The sequence below is a fragment of the Engystomops pustulosus genome, chromosome 4, assembly GCF_040894005.1.
Source record: "Engystomops pustulosus chromosome 4, aEngPut4.maternal, whole genome shotgun sequence".
NCBI lineage: Eukaryota > Metazoa > Chordata > Amphibia > Anura > Leptodactylidae > Engystomops > Engystomops pustulosus.
Genome location: NC_092414.1, coordinates 174,529,599 through 174,553,411, shown reverse-complemented (window position 1 = coordinate 174,553,411; position 23,813 = coordinate 174,529,599). Strand labels below are relative to the sequence as shown.

The 23,813-nt window shown below is 42.5% G+C and overlaps 1 protein-coding gene across 1 annotated transcript in view; it reads left to right on the top strand.

Annotated features, from left to right (window-relative positions):
- The window catches only part of IGF1R (insulin like growth factor 1 receptor), a 110,796-nt gene that overhangs the window by 63,573 nt on the left and 23,410 nt on the right, over positions 1 to 23,813 (top strand). Inside the window, exons 3-10 of the mRNA XM_072148582.1 lie at positions 8,274 to 8,577; positions 9,631 to 9,776; positions 12,029 to 12,173; positions 15,228 to 15,442; positions 17,344 to 17,470; positions 18,067 to 18,305; positions 18,706 to 18,873; positions 19,573 to 19,780. Of these exons, the coding sequence (XP_072004683.1) occupies positions 8,274 to 8,577; positions 9,631 to 9,776; positions 12,029 to 12,173; positions 15,228 to 15,442; positions 17,344 to 17,470; positions 18,067 to 18,305; positions 18,706 to 18,873; positions 19,573 to 19,780 (1,552 nt within the window). The remainder of the gene's footprint in view (positions 1 to 8,273; positions 8,578 to 9,630; positions 9,777 to 12,028; positions 12,174 to 15,227; positions 15,443 to 17,343; positions 17,471 to 18,066; positions 18,306 to 18,705; positions 18,874 to 19,572; positions 19,781 to 23,813) is intronic.

The window sequence follows — 23,813 nt, the reverse complement described above, 5'->3', positions numbered from 1 at the left end:
CTCTGCTTGATGGATATATATGGTATATTTGATGCCTATTACTGCTCCATACACTTGCACTCTCAGCTTGGTGAATGGAGAGAAACTTCTCTCCTCTGGCAGGGGCTTGTGTCCTGATAACAAAACCATGCGGGGAGATCTGCCTAATCCTTTACTCCCCCAATTATTAGATGGTTGGCTGAACGTGGCAGATATTTTTTAAAGGGGGTTATACAGAGTAAAAATATTGCTGACCTAAGAATAGGCTCCCGATATCCACACCCAGCCCCTCCGCAGATGTGGTGTTCCCAGCCGCTGATAAACATTACGGCAGATGGCTCCATTCTCATGGTAGTGGTTCATGCAGCGTAGCTCCAGGTCAGGTTAATGGAATCTAAGTTGTAGTAACCAGGTCTGGCCACTGTACTTAGAATGGAGTTGTATGCCGTTTGTTACAGGTTGCACGGTCCTCAAATATCTGATATATGTTACGTATTGTACAGATATGAAATCAACATGCTTTGCTTGGCAAAAATGTTTAAGCATGTACAGAGTTAAATTGGAGGAGCTGCATAGATCCCTGCTAGTTTTGGCTGCCTGCCCCTTCCCTGCACAGGAAAAGACTGTGACTAGTTTCTGGTGGCATTGGCCGGGCATGATTGGCAGATGTGCCCGCAGAGGATCACTATATTTTCACCCTTTTCAAATAAAAACCACGTTCTATAATTGTTATTGTAATTGCGTTCTAAAACCGCGCCGCGCTATTTGCAGCCACCTGCTTTCCTCCATGCCATGCGGGATCACTGGGAGTCAGCGCTGGCAGACAGAATCGTTTGGAATCGCTACATTTTATTTAGGGCTGAATAATTTCTGGACTGTATTCCTTTGCCTCTGTTCTCATGATAACAGGGCAGCGAAAGAAAGAAATCCTAAAAATGGATGGCAGAAGCTGTGGATAAACAAGGGAGGTGGCAGGACTCTCCTATGCCATCCACGCAGCTGGTGCAGACGGCGTCTGTGACGTCTCCTGTCTGGAGAAAAACACGGCCGGTCATGTGACTCCACTCCAGACTCCTAAACACGGATCACGTGGTGTCACATTGTGCCCAGGAGCCGCTGTTCCCAGCCTCATCCATTGATGCCCACGTCTGCAGGCACTAACAATACTCCATTCATGTGCTGGCTTGTTCCCTTCTCATCCCCGCTGTTGTTTTCCTGCATGCTTTGTCCTTTCGTCAGCCCCTTCTCCCCCTTGTTTATCCGCAGCGCTGGAATATCTATCCGAGAACAAGATGTGTAAGGGAATTTTTGTTCTCACCTTGGGAAGTCCTTGAAACGTTTCCATGAGAACTCACTAGTGTAGTAGCTTCCAATGCTCAGCACGTCACAAGCCGCGGACAATACGAGCTACGTGTATACTCTAGTACTGGGGGGGGGGGCTGTTACTGCACATTTTACATCCCATCCCATCACAGAGCAGGCATGTCAGGCATCTGCTCTGTGATATTACATGCTTGATCAATTACCCCCAGGTCTACACGTACCTGTGGAGGTGCAGCAAAGGAATACCCCTGTGTATGTCAATAGAATAAAATGTTTATACATATTGGTTTTTTTTTGTTTGCTTTCATTCATAAGTGTTTTTGTGTTTGTTTTTTTGCTTGCATCTCTAGCTGTCCATGTGATGCTGTGCTTGGGCATGATGCGATAGGTTGCAGAGCACAAACCGTACAATTTAAAGGAAATCTACAGAAAAAAGAATTGTAATAAAGCAGGGACTCTTCTTGTATTTGTTATCCATGACCTCCTTCCTTCTAAAATCAACATTTCAAAATGATGCTTTTTACCAAATCCCATCCATGCAGCAGCTTTACACTCTAACTCAAAATGTGAAAGACTCAAAAAATGTATAGACCTGCACAGCTCACGTGCATTTAAATTATCCTATGCCTGAAATGCGTTGGGTACTATGGATGGCAACACCAAATTGAATATTTTTTAACATGTACTAAATGAAGTTTTATCTACGGTGCTGGGATTCGCTTTCAATTCTTATGTGTTGCACTCTCAAACCTTCCCCTGCTTCCTCAGGACCTCCCCTCCCTCTGTCTGCTCTAATATCACTCCTTGCACAGTGTAATAGCCTGGGAAGATAGCGTGCAAGGAGCACTTTCCCCTCCCACTGTGTGCTGACACTTATTGTGCTGCATTGAGATTACATCCGGCATCGGGGGGGGGGGGTGCTGTAGGAGCAGGGGGAGAGGGTGATGGGGAAACAGTCTAAGAACCGCTACAGCCCCCCCCCCCCCCCCCCCCAGAGCCCTTCAGGCTTTTTAGCATTATTTTAAAAGTAGATTTTAGGACAGAGGCCATGGATAATAAATAAAGGAAAATTACCACAGTCACAGTGCCTGGATCTATGAGTAAGATGCAGGGGAAATTTAATAATCATTCCCTTTAAATTATCAGTGAGACAATAAATATACAGTCAGGGAGGCTGCACTACTATCTTGGTTTTTTTTATAACACAATGGCCGTAACCTGTCTAATCTCCTGCACCTGTGATACAGTTTGTGTCCCCCTTGTGGAGAGACTGTGCTACAGTCCCTGAAGTTTCATCACCCACCAAGCCTGGGGTACAAGATGGTGATAAAAAGCATGTATTATACATGTTAATGTGAAGTGTTAAACATGTATTAGTTGCGTATTTGGGTGGTGGGATAATGTTTTATATTCATGCTTGATGATGGATTTGTAAGGGCAAGGCATATTTACAGTATCATGTTTACGGGTTTTTTTAATTGTTTTTAAAGTGTCTTTTGTGTTCTCTGTTTATTGTGTTGTGTTTACAGTTTGTTTTGTGGGTACAGCAGTGAAGAAGGGACTCCTCATATATCACCGTGATGCAAGGAGTCCCCAGCACTGTGGTCAGGATCCTGCACACTACATGGTTCACAGACTGAGCCCTGCCGGTCTAGTGATTCCAGGGCTGGGTAACACTTATGATCCTTGCACCGTATTATACAAGTATATTGTACTATTGTCAGTCTTATTGTTTTCTAGTTTCTTTATAGTAACTCATGGTACACAGTCGCCATAGTACTGTATGGAGATATAGATGAAAATATACACCACATCTCTGTACCATGGAGACCTTATTGCCACGTTTCCATTGTAGCCTGTAAAGAATATATATGTCTATAACCCCCATCCACACCACCAGGGCTTTGGGAAAGCTGAGATGTTGTTCAAGCGAGTTGGTGTAGATTGGTTGTGGCAGATAACCGCGAAGACGTTGCGTTGAGTCTGGAAAAATTGCTTTAGGATGCTTTACTCCAACTCCGAGAAGTCCATCACATCCACTTACCATCAAAACCCTGACAGTGGGTCACAATCGCTGCTCCGCAGACATTATTGTAGCATCCATCTTCGTAGCACCGTAGTTGTGTGGAACTCGCCTCCACCAATATTTGGGCTGTATATGTACAAGGTGTGATGCCAAATCTGAACAATACATTACAATGTGAACATACCCTTAGAAGGAACTCCTTTACTGAAGTGTTGTTCCCTCCATGATAAACCGTATTCCTTTGTCCAAAAGAAGGGAGCATCATATGTGTGCTGGGTCCTTCCATGGCTCTTTACTACTTCTGCTCTCTCACCGATCAGTATTGATCGACTTGTCACCGACTGTAAGTTGTGCACAAATGGAGCGCAACCAGTTCCTGGGATTTGTATGGGGGGCAGGATAACCACACCGCTCTGTCTGGATTATGTTGGTCATTTCACAGCTTCTTAGTTTGCTGCCTCAAGTGACCCTTACAGTATGAAAATTAAGGCTTGAAAACATCTTGAGTCATTGTTTTAAAAGGCGGCACACCCTTCCCTATTATTCCGCCACTGATCCGACAGCTTTTGTTTACTTGCCAGGTAAGACCTCTTAGGAAAATGTTTTTTGTTGCATTTTAGACGTTTTCATTACGGCTCCTCGGCTCTTCTATGATGCTTTGTTTTTGTTTCATCATGCAGGTGAACTTTTGTAATGTACCTTTCTAAGTAAACAACTCCTCTGTACCTTTTTCAGCTCCTTCTTTATCCTGTAGTGAGCAGCGTATCTTGTCCTCCACACAGCATGGAGAGAAGGACCGTAACCCTTTCCATTTCCGGAGCATATTTCTCTTGATGAGGCAGCTCTGTAAAGCATTATAGGGGTTGAAAACATGGCTACTTTCTTCCAAAGAAGAACATGGTGTAGGCGCCTGTTGCAGCTTAGTGGCATAGAAGTTAATTTAACTTAGTTGCAATACCATGGTTTTTTTTGTTTTTTTTATTTAAATGAAAGTAGACTTTAAGTAACCCTTTTATTTCTGAGTTGGTTTCTGTTTGTTTTTTTTTATTGTTGTATAGAGATGATACAGGGAAATTTGGGGTACAGAACCACCAGTACATAAGGACCTCTGGGTTCCTTTTAAGACTTCTTGAAGGACATGTCCAAGGTTAAATCCAGGAATAATCTTGATATATTCCTCTGTTCAAAAAAGCCATGGCTGGACAGTTCTCATGGATGTTTGCATTGCTTTATAGACTGTCATTGCTGTATGCAGCAATCCTTTCCAAAATTAAAGGGGTATTCCCATCTGGGCATTTACATTTAATTGAATTCATTTGTCATATGTAAACATTTCTTCAATTGGATGTTATTAAAAAAATCTTCCTGTGTGAAGATAATTTGTCATAAATGTAGTTCCTCGGATACGACCACCTCACATTTTGGCAGCGGTGGCCAGACATGCGCTCTTGAGCCCTGCCTGACTACGTTGCTTCAGTAATCATTACCACAGGACGGCCGTGGGTCCTGCAGTAACTCCCAGACATTTCATATAAAAAAAACCTTTTGTTTCTTTGTGCAATCCCTCCAGCAGAGGTGGCCGTATCCAAGGAAGCTATCTCTTTCTAAGGGACAACATGGCCACATTTATGAGAAATTATCTTCACACGGGAACATTTTTTTTTTAATAACATCCGATTCAAGAAATGTTTACATTTGGCAAATTAATCCAATTAAATGTAAATGCCCAGATGGGAATACCCCTTTAAGAATATGGGAATATTGTAGCAGCCCCATGAAAACACAGCCAAAATTGTGCCATATCCTTGGGGCTTAAGCTGTAGGTTTCCGCTTTCAGCAAGAAACCTATTCTCGCTGTATTTTAGGCCACTTGCTAATAATTGCTTGAAAACATGTTTTCTTGGGTTTGCAAAGTTCTCCCTGTGAAGAATTTAGTATCCTGGGAACATAGAATCATTTCAGTTTTGTCGGAACCTCTGGAACACGTGAAATCCGGTGGCGTGTGCTACCATTACCCTCCCTGGGCAAAGCCGGTGACTGCTATGAACCTGCCCACTGTGTCAGGGGCACTGAAACGCGTCTCACACCAGCTAGGCGTGTAATTGCCCAAAACTTGTAACCAACACCAGTTTTCAGTAAAACTGCCAAAACCGCAGGGCAGGGGGCCTCTCCCCTCTGATTTTGGCCCTCTCTCGCTCCGCACCAGACAGCTTGAGGTTTGTTCCTGTGGGACACAGACCTGCCTTGTTAGGAAATCCATCTACGCTGTTCAGGCAGCGTACAATGCCTCAAATAGCTCTGTGTACAGTAAGCAGGAGTGGAAATAGGCCATAAGCACAGTCAGGATGAGTTATAAATATAGAATATTCTGCGCCCTCAATTCCTCACTTGTTAGTCATGGAAGGGCAGTGGGACTCTTCCGCTTATAAGGTATATACAAACAGGGATGGAGGCGCCTTACAAGATGACCGACGCTTTGTAAGGAGCTCGATACATTGTTTGGTCAAAACTTGTTTAGATGCCTTCACTCCTGACTGACGGCCCAGTCGTGCGCTTTCCATGGACGGTCAGATTCCTGGCCATCCTCCAGTTGTGAGTGAGAAAAAGATTTTTTTTTTCTTTTCCTGCTCATAACATTGATTTCACTGAAGAAGACGCCAGTCTAGTGCCATGTGTGGGAAAGTAAGGATCTGACATGTAGAAATAGTCATCGCAATCATGTTTCACTGAGCACCTTCTATTCGTACAATGCGCCAACATTTTGGTCCATTGGTATCATTTTCTACAATGAAGAACTGATACCCGCAATGTCACGATCCATGTGATGGATTTTCCGATTCTAAATGTTTTTCTTGGCAAATTTTTGCAATCTCGGGCCACAAACAATGGATTGGTGGTCTTTTGGTTTGGGGTCCATGTGTCATTGGTGTGAGGTCCACAAAAGGATCTGTTCTGTAATTTGCAGCATGACACAAGTCGGGTTCTACTGTAGGCACATTTTGTGACATGACATGTGTACTCTTCATAAAGGTATAAGAGAACAGTCTTGATTCGGGAGACTATAAAGGAGTCCTCGGAGTCTGCATCCATACCTTTTAGGTTTTGATGGGGAAGTAGTCTTCAGGACTACCCGACTATTAATCACTGGGTTGCTGATATATTTGTCCGCAGATTAGCTGAGGGCACACATGCTATAGACATAAAGGTTACAGAATACCTACCTATTATCTGAGTTTCACCTTCATTCACCAGAGAAGAGGGCCATTCCTTACCCATAATTGGTGTAAGATGCAATCCCTGTTTTCTCCTCTGATCATAGGATCAGGCTGTACACGTCACATAAATCCTTCTGTACTCTAGACATGTCATCTCTAATAAACAATAGAGCAGAGCACAAGTGTTAGCGCTGTGCATTGTACGTCCATTCATGTGTCCGTGTCAGACACGTGGTGGAACAGAGCCGCTGTGTATGAGACGCCTGCAATGTCCATTATGTCCCAGGCAGCCTCTTCAGTCTGGAAGAATAAATACTCCATCTTCTCTCCAAAAAGCTGCTAAAAGAGGACCTGTCAGCACTTGGGATCTACCCATCTAGTGAATACGTGCTATACCCATGTGGTAACAATGCTGCAGGATCTTATCTTAAAGCTTTGCATTTTGGGATCCTCTGTTATTCCTCCTGTAAATGTGAAAGTCCAGCAAAAGCCTTTTGTTGAGAACGGAAGTTTATAGGGAGGCAATGGCCACACTAATCAAGCAGGTAACACCCATTTGTCATTCAATTCAGAGAGTTTTAGGAGGAATAACAGAGGAGTAGCACAGTGAAGAGTTGTAGGAAACTGTATGTTATGTAGTAGGGAATGCAGCTATTCCCTAATGGAACCTGTGCCCCAAATGTGTCTTTTACTATCTCTGTTGGGGGCAGAAAACAAAAATTCGTACTTTTTGTGCAGCAGCCCCTTTGTACACAGCGGCTCCGCTACACGTGTGTAATGAGGCCGGGCGTACTACAATGTGCAGGAGCACCACAGATTCTCTAGGCAAGTGTTGGGAACGGATAGAGATGATAGAGGGACGATTTTGGACACCCAACCACCGGACTATAAGGTGTGTGGTTTAGTTGCCTAAATTAGGGGCACTTAAGGGTGGTGTCACACGTGGCGTTTTGAAGACATCCGTTTTTCCAGTTTTTGCCAGTTTTTCCCAATTATCTTAAGATTATTGGAAACACTCAAACGGATGCGTTTTCAAAAGGCATGTGGTTTTTAGCAGTTTTTAGCAGGCGATGTGTGACCTAGAATTTGTGATGGATTCATTAATTGTAAGCAAAAACCTGAATAGGTAAATGCTTCATCTATCAATCTATCTGCTGACTCTACAGATCGTTATAGGGATGTTTTGAGTAAAGTTTTGGTGACCTAGAACCAGAGCTCATCCAGAGTTTGTTTGGGGTTCATATAGACGTATCCTTAGTGGGGATCAGGGATTCTCAAGGTAAATTGTTTGGCACACACCAAACACCCAGAAGAGAAGCCAGAAATGACTGCGCACCTGTCCTCTCTAGCTTCCATTCTGATACACATACAGGCGGGGCGGAGGATGGCCACTTCTCATCTGTCCTTCATTAGGGCAAACCATGAGGAGATCTGTGCTAATCGCTAGACTTTCCATTCCCGCTGCTTGGTGCACATCTACATATGGAACAAATGCTAAAGTGCCTCAGTTGTATGATATACATTGCTGTGCTGAGGTAGGTATCATTTGTCATATAATCTTGTAAGTGCATGATAAGAAATGGTACCACACAGTATACAAGGCTGCACTTTTAGCACTAACGCAGGAGTCCAGTGGGCAGGCCTAGCCAGTGGGCATAACTAGGCATCAGGTAGATTATAGAAGACCGTGTGCCCCTCAATGACGTGTTATGTTGCTCTTGTCTTCGCAGTGTGCCCGAGCGAGTGCGGGAAGCTGGCCTGCTCCCACCACAACGAGTGCTGCCATCCCGAATGCCTGGGAAGCTGCACGGCTCCCAACAACGACAGCGCATGCGTGGCCTGCCAGCACTTCTACTATGACGGCAGATGTGTCCCCAGCTGTCCTGAGAACACCTACAGCTTCGAGGGATGGCGCTGTATCACCATGGAATACTGTGCCAACGTGCACACCCTGTATACCGGGGCAAACCCCTTCATCATCCACAATGGGGAATGTATAGATGAATGTCCATCCGGATATATTATCAACGGGAGGTAAGTGGAAAGGTTTTCTTTCTAGAAATTCTATTTATTTCTCTTCAAATTAGGGCATTTGGTAGGTTTACCTTGGATCTAATGTTCCTTTTACACCTGAGCTCGAATCTATACTGTAGGATCAGAAAATGGAAATCCCACTTTGATCAAAAATGGACAATGGTTGAATTCTGTTGGCGTATCTACTGAGGCACATATGTGAACACAGCCTTACCTCCACCAATATGTTTTCCTAGCAGTAAGGACAGGAGTGAAAATTTTGATAATTATAGATAAGATAAAGCGACTTCAGTCCTGTATGTGTGTTCAGCTCATTCGCAGCAAGCAAAAAAAAATGTATATTATATATAATACAGAACAGAATGTTCCATTGAATGATGAATTCTATTTACATGAATCCAATGGACCATGATGTGGTTAAAGGTAGAGTCATAGGAAATAATGTGTAGTATATGGACAGAATCTGTTTGTATAATTGCCTAGAAATACAATTCTTTTATAATGCAAAAAAATAGAAGAAATTTACACCACTTGCTCACAATGGTTCATCCTCCTTTACTATTCCTCTGCAGTCTAGTATTATAGTTTATCCTCATCCACATGAACGTAGATTAAAGGAAATCTGCCACATGGATGCAGTGCTTCTGAACAAACACACTTACATCTGGCATGTGCCTCCTGAAACAGGATCTGTTCTCCTTTTTGGTACTGGAAGCTTAGTTTTTTAGAAAATAGTCTCTTAAAATTATGCAAATGAGCCTCAGGGACTTCTGGGTGCACCACAAAAGCCCCCTTTGGCTCAGTTGTATTCCCATTCTTCATGTTTCTTTTTAGGGTGGGAGGAAGGGCAAGAAACCCTAAATGGAGGTTAGCGGACGGAGAGTCAGAACGGCTTTCTGAGATCAGGAACCCCTGAGGCTCATTTTCATTACTTTTAAAGCCAGTTTTCTCAAAAACTAAGCAAATATGGTAGCCTGAATAACTCCCAGTATCAACATGAAAGTAACCAAGATGTCTACCTGTGTCTGAGTGTCCTTTTTCCCCCCTCCATAGCAGCATGTTCTGTACTCCCTGTGATGGGCTCTGCCCAAAAATCTGTTACTCTGAGGAGAAAACCATTGACTCTGTGACGTCGGCCCAGATGTTGGAAGGGTGCACGGTGCTGAAAGGAAACCTTCTGCTCAACATCCGCAAGGGCCGTGAGTATCTCATTCTTGGGGCTTTATTCACTACATTGGCTCTTTTTTTATTTTGGGAGATTAGACTTTTTGAATATGTAACCTATTAGAATAAGTCACCTTTTGGTTCACCGTGGGATCAGGAAAAAAATTAAGCAAGATGAGTCTTTAGTTGTACTCACCTTGGTTTTCCCCCTCTCTTTTTTGGTGATATTCTCAGGGACCGGCGCCCCGTCACCCTATGCAGAGCACTGTAGTTGCCTGGTGCCCATGTTTAAATGTGGTTACAGGGATCTGACCCAGGTGGCAGCTGGAATGTTCTGGAATAACAAAGCCGTAGGATCTCACACCTGCGGAGCAGCCAGTGTCCAGTGATGACTTTGGATCCAGTCCTGCCGCCCTCCCCGGCACAGCTGCTCGGGATGGTCTGTGAGCCAGCTCAGTGTCAGCAAGATAATCTCTTCCTGCTTGCCATGCAGATATAGCAACCCCCTCTCCCTCTGCTTCACATGAACCTAGGACGTCTTCCAGGTTCTCACCCAAGGCCTCTGTCCAGACAATTTTTTCTCCCCCTAATTTTGTAAATTTGTATTAAACCTTTTTTTTTTTTTTTTAAATTACAGAGAACAAAACTGTATCGGCTACAAAAAAAGGGATATAGTATTGTAATATAAAATAAGGAATTGCTCAACAAAAGTTAAAAGCCAATAATTATTAGGATCTAATGTCATGTGATCACTTCAAATGTTTGATATCCTAGTAAAGTAGCTTTTTAGTTTTCAAATGTTCCGGATTGTCGGCATCATCAAGCCAATGTTGCACTATAAATTTCCTTCCACATACAACCTACTGCCAACTTGCCAAGCTCGAAGGTACCCAGGTCATTCATACCCCAGCACCAAACATGCGAGTAAGATCAACCTCACACCAAAGTTTCTCCACAGCACATGTAGCAAGGTGGCCGCATCCGCACCACGTTTGGGGCATCTGGAATCCGAATGCGTTTCAACATCAATTAAAAATTGTGGGGTTCAATATTCAAGGGACTTGCAATCACTATCCACAAGTGAGCAATATCCTAACACCGATTGGCCCTCGTAAATTGATTGTAAGTTCTTTGGAGCAGGTTTATGCTTTGTAAAAGTTGCCGTCCTAATCCTGGAAGGTAATAGTCCCGTGTCCTATATAAACTGTTGCCATAACAGAGAGCACATCCGCAGATGTTTTCTATTTGTCGGACATTACTAATCGCCTATAAAACAAAGGCAGCCTTGTTCCCGCACCTTTATCGCACCTCATTTAACCAGTTACCTTTTTGGCTGGGAATCGGCCTGTGATTTGGCTGCCTGTATCACAACGTTTAGTTGCAAAATTTAGCTCTGCATCAGGATACAGATGTAGTAAGAGCAGACGTAGGATTCGAAGGGAAACTCTGATAACTCTTGCAATACGAGACTGCAACCAGTAGTGCCGCTTGTGCCAAGTGAGAGGTTGCTGAAAGCTCAGGACTTGTTACTGGCACCCATGTGGAGCATTCTTGGAAACCTAGACGGATACATGAAGAAGTTATGAATGAGAGCTTCAGAGCATCCTACTCCGATGCCGTACCTGTCAGTTCTCTGACACTGGTCTGGCACACCATGAATCCCACACTCCTTTTACAGCACGTTAGCCGGAAATTCTCATATTAAGGGATTAAAACCTGAGCCCGGATGCACAAATGGATTTGAAGGAGAGAGTATTTTTTTGCTTTATATTCAGATCTCCCTGCATTTAGTAGAATGGAGGAGATTTCTGTTCTTAATTATTAATAAAAAAATATTTGCATCCCTCTTCTCCAAAATCTTTTGAGTCTTTAAGTGTCTGCTTATGCCCAATAAAAATTGTAAATCCCATTTCAAAGGTGTGAACTCTCGACTATGTCGATAACGGGCCCCCTAGACCTTCTAGTTATTCTATAAATAGCATCAAGGTTGTCCGTTGTGGCACAATGGAAATATATGGAGCTGAGCTAAGTTCCAGCTCACAACCAATGCACCAAGGTGCCAATGTTTTTGTAAGAAGCCGTTATATGTTTTTAGTATCTGATTGACTATGTCCTGTACTACAGTCACTATCCTTTTTGCCATGGGCACCATCTTTGCAGCTGAATAGTTTAGTCGTTTGTATGTCAAGTGTTTTTGCCAAATATTATCTTTTGTTATACTGATAATAACGTAAAACACATTCATATCAGTAGTATCTTAGTAGTAGTGTCTGTATCTTTTATATAGAAAATATTGCTGCGGAGCTGGAGAATTTCATCGGATTGATTGAGACTGTGACCGGATATGTGAAAATCCGCCACTCCCATGCATTGGTGTCGCTGTCTTTCCTGAAAAGTCTACGGTACATCAATGGAGAAAACCTGACTGATGGGTGAGTAGTGACCCTCCCCTTTAAGAGCAACATTTAGTGTACGTCTTCCAAGAAATCTCTGAAGAAGGTTACACAGCTGAACCCTCCGGGGGCCCCTCATGCCAGGAATAGGTGAATCTCTGCTTCATTTTCGGAGTCCAGGAATGCCAGTGTTTGGACAGAATTCCACCACTTGTCTGGCTTATCCTCACACTTTGACACGTATAGTAACCTGTGTGTACTGAACAAAGCGCCAGGCAGGAGAAAAGGGGCATCCTGTGCAAGGGGCATGTAGTAATTCATAGACCCTGGGAAATCTCCGGCTTAAGCAGTTTATCTGACCTGTCTGGGGGAAATTTCAAGTGCTGCAAATTCCTGGCATCCTAGTCCTTGTTTGTGTGTGTGTCCTTTCTCTCTCTCTCTTTTTTTGGACAGCGTTCTTCTCTTAACATGTAAGGAATTTCTAAAATCTTGTTTCTTAAATGATTTTGTTGATCCTAAAATGTTCCTTGCTGATGGAATACTGCTTGGATCCAATCTAAATGTTCACATTTCGTAGAGTGATTTTTGTAGTGGTGCTTGGTCTGGGGTTAGTTTTGGGTTTGTTGTTTTTTTTATATATTTTTTGTTGTGGATAGGATACGACTTGTTAAGAGTAGCTGTATTCTCCTGAATTTAAAGAAGTTTCTGATGGTGCCTTATTCTTCTCCTACTGGAGACACAGGCATGCTCTGTAGAGCTGAGGGTGCATGTGTAAAATGCATATGTAAAGAGGTGGAAAGAAGAACAGTTGGCTTAAGTGAAGGAGCTCCTTTTTTCACTGTGAGTGTATAATAATGAATATGTTCCAGAACACAAAAAAATCTCAGTATATTCTGGATAATTATAGGGCAAATCCATGGCTCGGGTGGCCAGTATATCTAGAAAATTTACAATGGTTCTTCAAGCGAGGTCATGATAGGAGGTGAGAGATCTGAAAGAGGAAAGCTGAGTTATGTGTTATATAGGTTTATATGATTGGGGTTTTTGAGTAAATCATGACTGGACTCATAGGAGAAACTGCAGGAGTCCTGAAAGATTTGTTTTAGATCAGATCTTGAGGTAGAATTGTGAGGGTGTTGTACAGAGACTCCAGAATACTCTATTTACCGGACAAAGTGATGTCTCCACAGAACCTGATGCTTCTCTGGTGGAGTAGTTGTAGGTCTCCCGGTCCAGCTTTATTTTTAGAGTATACAGCACATTCACACAGGTTAAAAACTCTAATCGGAACTTGGAGCTTTCATGAAAAGCTTTCTCACACTTCCCTCAGCCAAGACAAACTCTTCTTTCCAGCTCTTCTGACCATTTCATCTGAGAGAGGAGAACAGGGACAGATGCAGGAATATGCACAATTTTAAGATTCCTTGTCTTTTTCTCCCTAAATGTAATACAGCACCCAAAAATATATGTATATTTTTTTAAAGGAGTGCAGAAAGGAATGTCCGATTACTAGGATGGCATACAACACTGCCGATTCACTGGACAACTAAGTATAGAGATTTAAAGGGAACCTGTCTCCACTTTTTTTTTTTTTTTTTTTTAATAAATACAGATAGTAACAGGTTTCCATAGAGCCCAATAACAACAACACTACCTTAAAGGAAACTTGGCTTTTAAGGTAGATCCGGTTGTAGGTTCCTCTTATCTATAGCAGGATAGCCCTTTTTAGAACTAATCCTTTATTCCCCCAAATCTTTTTTTTAATTTTTACTGGCCTTAATATGCAAATCTACTTAAGAGACTACTGGGGCTGAGGCTACACGGCTACTCTATGCCCCAGTAGCCTCATCGCGATCCGCCTACCAATCCATCTTCAACGCGCAACTACTTACCGGGTTCTGTGCATGAGCGGTAGCACTAGCTTCAGAGCCAAGACCGCCCAGCCGCCCCCCTGAGAACCACAAGGAGCGTTGAAGATGGATTGGTACGCAGATAGCAAGAGGCTTCTGGGTCGTGGAGCATCCGTGCCAAGTAGCCGCAGCTTTGGCTTCACTCTCCAGTAGCCTCTTTAGTAAGTTTGCATATTAGGGACATTAAAAATGTTAAGATTTTGGGGACTAAAGGATTAGCCCTACAAAGAACTATCCTACTATAGATTAGAGGAACCTGCCAGTGTATCAACCTTAATAGGTAAATATGTGGTGGTAGGTTTCGTTTAACTATTACTTCTCTCCAACCTCCATGGAGTCATGCTGAGATTTCATGTGCTCATATACATACATGGGCTACAATTTGCAAGGAGTCTAAAGGACCTTAGATGATTACACCATGGTCACATGAAATTAGTTGCTGATGCTTAGAAGGCATGGGAAAGAGCTGCTGGATGCAGCCCGAGGAGGCCACGCCCCTTCCTCTCCTGCTAAGATCTAAGTGCATATCTGGTAAGATAATAAAGTTGATTTTCAGGGGATGTGAGGGAAACTATTTTTAGCTAAAAGCGACTGTCATTTAGTTAATGGGGTTCTATGGGAACCTTTCACCAGCTGTATATATGAAAAATTTGGTGACTGGTTTCCTTTTAAATGAAAGAATTTGGTAATATTTTATCAGTATGCTCACCTCCTCCTGCTCTTATGACATACTTCCTACAAAATGGATACTCCTGCTCTATAACACGCTGCTTGCAGGTACGACGCTATATACAATCTGACATGTGCAGGCTTTCTGCAGCGGAGGATAACTCCATAAATCACTACAGGTCAGTTCCAATGAGACTAGGTTTACTGGGATTGGAGAGATCATATTCGGCAAATCAGACTACACATGTGTGACCACCTTACTGCACTTCTAGCAATGGACGTTACCAACAGCAACCAGTTTTATAAACCGAGCATGGGAAAGTAATAAGTCGCTAAACTGTAATTTCAAAAGCCAATGTACATGACAAACCTACTTATTCTTTCATCAGTTATCACTGATGTTTTGCTTTATAACACTTTATAACATGCAAGACTCTCCTTTTCCTCTGTGCTAAAATAATTTTCTTTGGCCGAATTCACAATTGTTTGTCTTTCTTATCCCGGTATTACATAGGTCCTATTCATTTTATGTTCTGGACAACAATAATCTTCAGCAGCTATGGGACTGGTCGAAGCACAACCTCACCATCAAACAAGGCAAGATGTACTTTGCTTTTAACCCCAGGCTTTGTTTAAAAGAGATCTACGATATGGAAAATGCTACAGGAACCAGAGGAAGACAGACCGAGCTGGACGTAAATACCAGAAATAATGGAGATATGGCTCCCTGTAAGTACCCTGTTTCTAATATAAAGAATACTAAACCAGCAGGTAAAAGCAGAGCTGTGCCCATAGCTTCCAGATATATAGTAATAAGGAGTGGGCATAATAAAAGATAACATGCTTTGTAGATTTGGCTTCAAAATAGCTGCAAGGACCAGCCGTGGTTTTTGCATTGCGCAGTCGGAGATGGCTTCAAGCATCTCTCCACGGCTCTGTTGTGCAGCAGGGGAACTAGTTTTGTAGAATACGGTTACAGATGCTACTGCAGTGCTGGACATAGGAGTCTAGGGGCAGCATGTATCTTTATTTTTACTTTTTTTTCTTTTTGCACATTTTTAATTTTTTTTGCGCCTATGCCAGGGTTTTTACAGAGTTTTGTGTGTTGCAGTTTTCCGAATATATCTTAAGAGTCTAAGATACATTGGAACACACAAGTGTGATGACTTTGAAAAGAGGGCGCTATAATACAAGATACATGTGCCCCTACGAGTCTGTGTCTAGAGAGCATAGTTGAAAGCAGCAAGTAATTGACATTATTTATGTAGGGAAAAGTTAGACAATTTTCCAATGTCCTTTCTGTTTCAGTTTCTCAGTTTTCTAGATCTCTGCTTGCTGTCATTCAACAGGAAGCTTCATTGTTTGCTTCCTGTGGATAAACACCAGCCCCTGATCCTGTGATGTCACACAGGTGCATGGCTCAGTATATTACAGAGAGTAATCAGAGTGTTATAACGAGCGGTGCACCTGGGGGACATCACATGACCATCGACCAGTGTTTACCAAAGAAACCATGAATGTTACATGACAGCAAGCAGAGATCTAAAAAAGGAAGAAATTGATAAAGAAAATTGTATAACTTTTTTTTTTTTTTATACAAACAATATCAATTTCTTACTGAAAGAAGACAACCCCTTTACAAGACAAAAGATGTCAATGGGACTCGCGTCTACAGCGTCATCTTTCAGCGTCCTTATATTTTCTCCTGCTCGCTTGCTTATCGCTGGAGCAGGGCCTGGTTTTCAGCTGTCAGAGACCCCAGGGAGAACATGTTTATTACTGCTGCCATCTCCTTTCTTCACTGCTCAGTGCTTAAGGTAGATTTAAGGTAGCATTACGTGCCGGTTTCTGGAACTGTTTTGGTGCATAAAGAAACAGCACATTTATGAAGAAAAAGACTTTAAAAAAATATATATATATGTAAATTAGCTGGAGTCACCTGAGCGCCTCTCTGCATCACGGGGTTATAATTTATGTACACCCCGCGCTGTAATTGTACCTCCTGCTCCCGATCTAGGAGGTAGCCGAGAGCATACGTCCGGGCTCTTCTGATGTCATCGGTCGATTCCTGGCTCCTCAGGCGGGAGCACGAGGCACAATTATATTGCATTACATAAATGAAAACCCAGCTATGCCAAGAGGCGCTCAGGTGACATCGGCCTGGGCACCTCCGGCTAATTCTACATATTTTTTAAAGGCCTTATTCTTCATTACTGCGTTGTTTCTTTATGCACTAAAAACGATTCCACTTATAATGAAACGACAAATAATGAATACAGGAGGAAAACAGATGGTAGATGTCCTTTAAGGGGTTAAGTCCCACAATTGGGTACTATGAGGTACGATTTAAAGCCCTTTTAAACACTTGTTGTCCGTAGCATTAGATAATACTTATAATATATACGCTAGAAATAGATTATAGTGATTGGGGGGTGGGCTGTCCTATATTGGTGGGTGTTAGAGGTTACTAACCTAGCTTTATCAGGTGAGGACAGGGGATGTGCAGGCAGGTAGGGGATGTGTGTGAGCAATGAGTTTGGGTCCCCAGTTGCAATTCTGTGTAGATAAATCCTATTAGTAGAATGTTAGAAAATACAAGTTTCTCCTCTGACCATCACTTGTTTCAACAGGCGCGACCTTTACTCTGAAATTTATCTCCAACTCCACCAGTAAGAGCAGAATATTATTGACATGGCAGCGTTACAAGCCCAAGGATTATAGAGACCTCATCAGCTTCACTGTCTACTATAAAGAAGCGTAAGTCCCAGACCCTTTATAGATTAAACTTGTATCTAGCCATTTCCAAAGTCAATATGATTGTTTGGTGCTGCCCTGCCAGATATTATAAACAGGGGGTGAGCTCCGTGGTGTATAGGTGTATATTCTCTTCTAAAAAGCAGAATACCCTGACCGGACTCCTAGGCGAGGCACTGAGAGTCCTGATTACTCCACCCACACACAGTGATTGACAGTTCTCTTCATATATCAGGTTGTGTACAGAGAAATCTGTCAGTCACTGTGTTGGAAGGGTAATTGCAACTCTTACCATCTGCTTTTTATTAAAAAATTAAAAATCATATAAATTATATATTTCAAAGAGCTCTGCTTTTCTACCCCTTTCAAGATATCTCAGAGGTAAGGCTCCAAAATCTCCAGATTCAGTGGCGCTATGGTAAACTTTTATAGAAAAAATAAAATGTTATCCAGAATTGTGCAGGATTGCAGTTTACAACACCTATAGTACTAACTCTAAAAGAGGAAATGGTGAAATATCAGGTAGTGTAAATTTATGATGGTAAAGATTTTATCGGATTTGTATCTATAGAACTTGTGTTTCTCTTTTCTTACATCAGCCCTGTTCCTAATGTGACAGAATATGATGGTCAGGATGCATGTGGTTCCAACAGCTGGAACATGGTGGATGTGGACCTACCGGAAAATAAGGATCAGAACCCAGGGATTCTCCTGCAGGGCCTAAAGCCCTGGACTACCTATGCAATTTTTGTTAAAGCCCTAACCTTGACGATGTTGGAAAACCATCAGATCCATGGAGCCAAGAGCAACATTGTTTACATACGTACAGAAGCTGCAGGTAAGCGGAAGTGATAGTTCTATTGTTACTATCCTCCTAAATGGCTGCTGATTCCTAACCTTTGTTTGATTCATAATTTTGGGTCTCCGATGAGACCCGTGAGGAGTGTGCTGTGGCTTTTTTGCCATTTTTGTTTTATTAAGCCCATTGCTGAAAGCAAGTTTGGTCCTACAAATTAGTTTCCTTCTGCTTGCAGCTTTTATCAGACAGGACTGAATCGAGAGTCTCTGAAACTAATGGACGTGTTAAGTTTGAGTTCAGTGATTCAAGGTTCAGTCCAGTAAATCCTACATGTCCACGGAGCGACTTTTTCGGACTAAACTCTCTCATGGGCAAGGGGCTTTACTCAGAATCCTGATCCTGTTTTTTTTAGACTGATGTGATTATATCTTTCTTCTAGTTCCCTCCATTCCTCAGGATGTCATCTCTGCCTCTAACTCATCCTCTCAGCTGATAGTAAGATGGAAGCCTCCCTCTCTGCCGAACGGGAATCTCTCCTATTACATTGTGCGCTGGCAGCAACAGCCTCAGGACAGCTACCTGTACCAAGAAAACTACTGCTCTAAAGGTGCTGCTTCTCATGCCTGGCTATGGGTCTAGGGTCTGTTACCAATTGTATCCCTGTAGATACTCTTAAAGGGATCTAACCAAGTTTTCAAGTTGATTGGTGAAGGTCTGACTACTGGAACCTTCACCAATCACGACAACTGGACCCCTTCGAAAAATGGGGTTGACTCCTGGGATTTTTTTTTTTTTTTAAACCACCTGCTGACAGACCAACAAAGTACTAATTCTTCATATGTGACCTGTAGGAAGCCATGTAGAAATATATAATTCCCCGATCACCAGAAGACTGTTAGGCCCCTTTCACACCACCGTATGCATTGGCATAAGGCATTGGCACGGCACGCGCTTGTTTCACCGTAACGTGCCATTGTCGGGGGGGGGGGGGGGTCTTGGGGGGGAGAATTTATTTTTTTGTCGTATGTAAGGCACAGCTTCAAGTGGAGAAGGGAGATGTAAGGAGCGCTCAACTCGAGCATAGCATAGGAGTGTGTGAAAGCAGCCTTATACCGTCTCAGCAGATCCCTAATTTCCCAATAGACAGCAGGGTCCCAGATGTGGTTTTGTTTGTGCGTGTTTATTTAATATATTTTTTTTTTTTGTTCTTGAATTTGTTTGATAAGACCATTGTGGTGTGATATAAGTTTGAGTTGTCACTATTTTGAGTGTTTTTTTTTAATTTTGCTATGTTTTTCCATTTCAGATAAAGTCCCTAATCGAAAATATGCTAATGGAACCATTGATATGGATGAAGAAAATGAGCCGGCAAAGCCAGAAGCGGGGGACGGACAAGAGAAAGGAACATGCTGTGCGTGTCCGAAGACAGAGGCTGAAAAGAAAGCCGAAAAGGATGAAGCCGAGTACAGGAAGGTGTTTGAGAACTTCCTGCATAACTCCATCTTTGTACCAAGGTAACTCACTGAGCTTTGCCTGTGACACATCACGTGCCTGTACATAGAGGCGTTCTTGGAATACATGGTGGGGCTGCTGGCTTGTAGTGGATAGTAGTATATCGTCTGCTCCCCTCACCAATTCAAGTTCCCATGTCCTTGAAGGGGCTCTCCAAATCTGTCAATTAGTGGCATTTCTTTAGGATATAAGTGGGAATCTGACCTCACTCACATTTTAATCAACTGGAAACTGACGACTAAATTTTGCAGTGTTGGTGCTCAAAGTTGAATAAGCTGCAATAGCAAATTTCGGCCTTAGCTGTGCACTGGGTGCTCAGATTTCTGTATACTTTCCTTATATAAGTTGATCAGCAAAGAACTGGAGTGTCTGACCATCAGTAACCTCCAGTTCATGACCTTTCCTAATGATAAATGAAGTAAATAACTTTTTTTTTTTTTTCTGACTTGTCGAATTTCAACCTACAAGTTGAGGAATTCTAAAAATGCCTTCATCCCAAGATGTTCACAAGTAAACAGAACTGCCCCTCCTAACCCCCCATTAATAACCACATCTAATTATACAAAAGAACTCAAAACACAAGAGACTAATACCTTATACCTAACGTCCATTATTTAAGTACACTTTAAATTCCTAAGAAAATGCCTTTTTTAGATGAAATAATTGTTTCCATGCCTTTAATATCATATTATAGAATTCATCATACACAACATAAAACTAATTTTCGACAAAGTGGTCAAATAGTGTATGTTTTGGAAATGTACATGTGAAATTCAGCTACAGGATAACCCCTGGACTTGCCCTAGACCTAATTCTGATTCTGTATATTAATATCTACCACATTTATTTTAGACATTCTGTTACACTTTTCACACTTCTTTTCATAGTTGCTGTATCTCTATTACTTTATCAATATATGTGATTAAAGGTGTAAACTTACAGTAACACATCCTGATCTACTACAGGCGGTCCCCTACTTAACACCTGACTTACAGACGACCCCTAGTTTCAAACAGACATCTGGATGCTGGTATTTTACTGTACTTTAGCCATAGGCTACAATGAACAGCTATAATAGTTATCACAGGTGTCTGCATTTAAAGGGAACCTACCACCACAAATCTACCTATAAAGGTAGATCGGGTGGTAGGTGGATCAATGGGACGTGAGGATAGCCCTTTTAAGGGCTAATCCTCACGTCCCCACACTTTTTTGTTAACTTTTATTAGACATATATTCAAATTTACTTATGCGGCTACTGGGGCGTGGAGTAGCCGCATCTGAGGTTACACGAGGCGGCTACTCCATGCCCTGGTAGCCTCTTTTCCCCTCCTACTCACCCATCTTCGGCTACGCGGAGCTGCGCGCCCTCGTCCGGCGATCCTGCCGTATGCGCAGAAGAGCAGGCCCGCGTCTGTTTCGGAGCAGTGACCGCGCAGGCGCGGGCCTGCTCTTCTGCGCATGCGCAGACGGCAGGATCGCCGGACGATGATGGGTGAGTAGGAGGGGAAAAGAGGCTACCGGGCCGTGGAGTAGCCGCCTCGTGTAACCTCAGATGCGGCTACTCCACGCCCCAGTAGCCGCATAAGTAAATTTGAATATATGTCTAATAAAAGTTAACAAAAAAGTGTGGGGACGTGAGGATTAGCCCTTAAAAGGGCTATCCTCACGTCCCATTGATCCACCTACCACCCAATCTACCTTTATAGGTAGATTTGTGGTGGTAGGTTCCCATTAAGCTTTACTGTTAATCCTGGTCCTTGGACGACCCAACATTTTTAAAATCCCATTGTCAAAAGATTTGTCTGGAGCTACAATTATAAAATATACAATTTCGACTTGCGTACAAATTCAACTTGAGAACAAACCTACATAACCTATCTTGTACGTAACCCGCGGACTGCCTGTAGTCCCAACGATGTTACTCCACACTTCCCGTATGTTTTAATATAAATTACAAGTTCAATATACAGAAAAAGCGGTTAAATGGGTTTTTTCATGAAAGAGAATTCAAGAAGATTGGGAAAAAAAAAGAAAATTTATAACCCCATACTTAGCAATTGTACTTTGTTTTATCGCTGTTTTAGTTCCTATCACTGTGTACAATTCCAGAGTGTGGGTGGGGACTGTCTAAGCAGATACTTCATGATTCCTTTGGTTCTGTGAGATAGTGTGCTGAAAATGTGGTTAGATTATCATGGTACAAGGTTTATATACACTTTAATTTACCTTCTGAACATTGTATTTGTATCTGACACATAGAAAGAGAGCGAGGAGATGATGAAATCCATGAGATGCATATAAGACACAATGACATTCTGTCAGCTCTGCTGCATATCTGCTCTCACACGATCAGATCTGATATGCCTGCCTCCCCCGCCTGTATAAAGAACTTATCTGCCTGTAGCTTGCAGCTTTTCTTTCCTCACGATGTGATGTGTTTGCTGGCAGGAAGTCATTGTCTGTGTCTGTGAGCTCGGTCCTGGACTGCAAGGCTGGGGGCTAGAGTGCAGGGAGCAGAGAATATCCCTGCTCATGCATCGTCAGGGTCAGGGAAGTCATCGTCTTGCTTTTCTGTCTAAGTCAGAAGTTACAGAGTTGGAAACTAGGGGCAACTGAAATAAACACCAGGACTGATAGACACAGGTTGGAATTATAACTGTGAAATGCTGTGAAATTATTGTTAATAACATTGAATTGGAGAATGTGTGTGTGTTATTTTGTTATCCTGAATATATTCAAGAATCTTGTCTTTGTGGGAACACCCCTTTAAAGCTGTAGACTTTGATATAGAGAAGGAAAAGCGGAGTAGACTCATATGGATAAATCAATATGAAAATGCCAGCTCAGCCTTTTGCTGTTGCTTGCTATACAGGTGCATGTTGTTATCCCTGACGCAGGGTAATACTTGGAAAAACCTCCAGCAAGGTTGTAGCAGATAAACTCTTCTTTATTAGGACATGGGATAAAAGCCACAGGTGCAGACGGTAGGAACATGACCATCTTGACCTAACAAGCTATGGTCTGATTAAAGATTAAGACCATGATGTTCATTGTGAGTCTAGCGTCGGTTCCATACATTGGTTGACAGTCATATGTATATTCATATGGAAAAGGATAGTCAGCCATAAAATAAGTCTTGAACTCTGAATGATCAGAGGTTTATGTAAATGTGGGGTTATACATCGGTCTGCTACTTTATTCCTGCTCTTTAGCACGCTTCCTTCAGAAAGTAAACTATGTGCAATCCGCTCAGCTTCCCCTGCTCTATAACATACTGCCTGCTGACAGGACAATGTGTACAATCTGTTCAATTCGCCCTGCTCTATAACAAGCTGCCTGCAGCTAGGACAATATTTGTAATCTGCGCACCTAATCCTGCTCTAATACATGCTGCTTGATGCTAGGAAATACTTTCAGCTAACCTCCTCATGCTCTATAATAATAATAATAATAATAATAATAATAATAATTCTTTATTTATATAGTGCACACAGATTATGCAGCGCTGCACAAAGCATGGCAAATTGGTCCCTGTCCCCATGGGGCTCACATTCTAAAATACCTCACAGAATGTTTTAGGCCGGCGCCACACGTGTCGCGCCCACGCCCACCGGGGCGGGCCTCGGCCCGATCGCATCGGCGTTTCTATGGAAACGCCTGCGATCGGGAACGAGCCGCCGGTGTTTTGCTTTAATAAGCCACCATGCCGCCCACGCTCTATAACATGTTGCTTGCTGCTTGGACACTACCGTTTACTCAGCTACTCTTGATCTACGTATTTTGCTACCTATAAATTAGTTTTTTCTTTTTCTAATTTTAGTACCTTAAAAGCTCTCCACAAGCAAAGTCCAACAACACAGCCTCAAATACTTTACAATAGAATTCTAACTATATAAAAAGTTAAAGGAAATCAACCATCAAAATCCATCATGATAAACTAGGGAAATTTATTTATACTTAGACCCAGGCACCGTGACTGTGAAAATATTTGTTATCCATGGCCTCCTTCCTTCTCAAACAAACTTTGCAAAT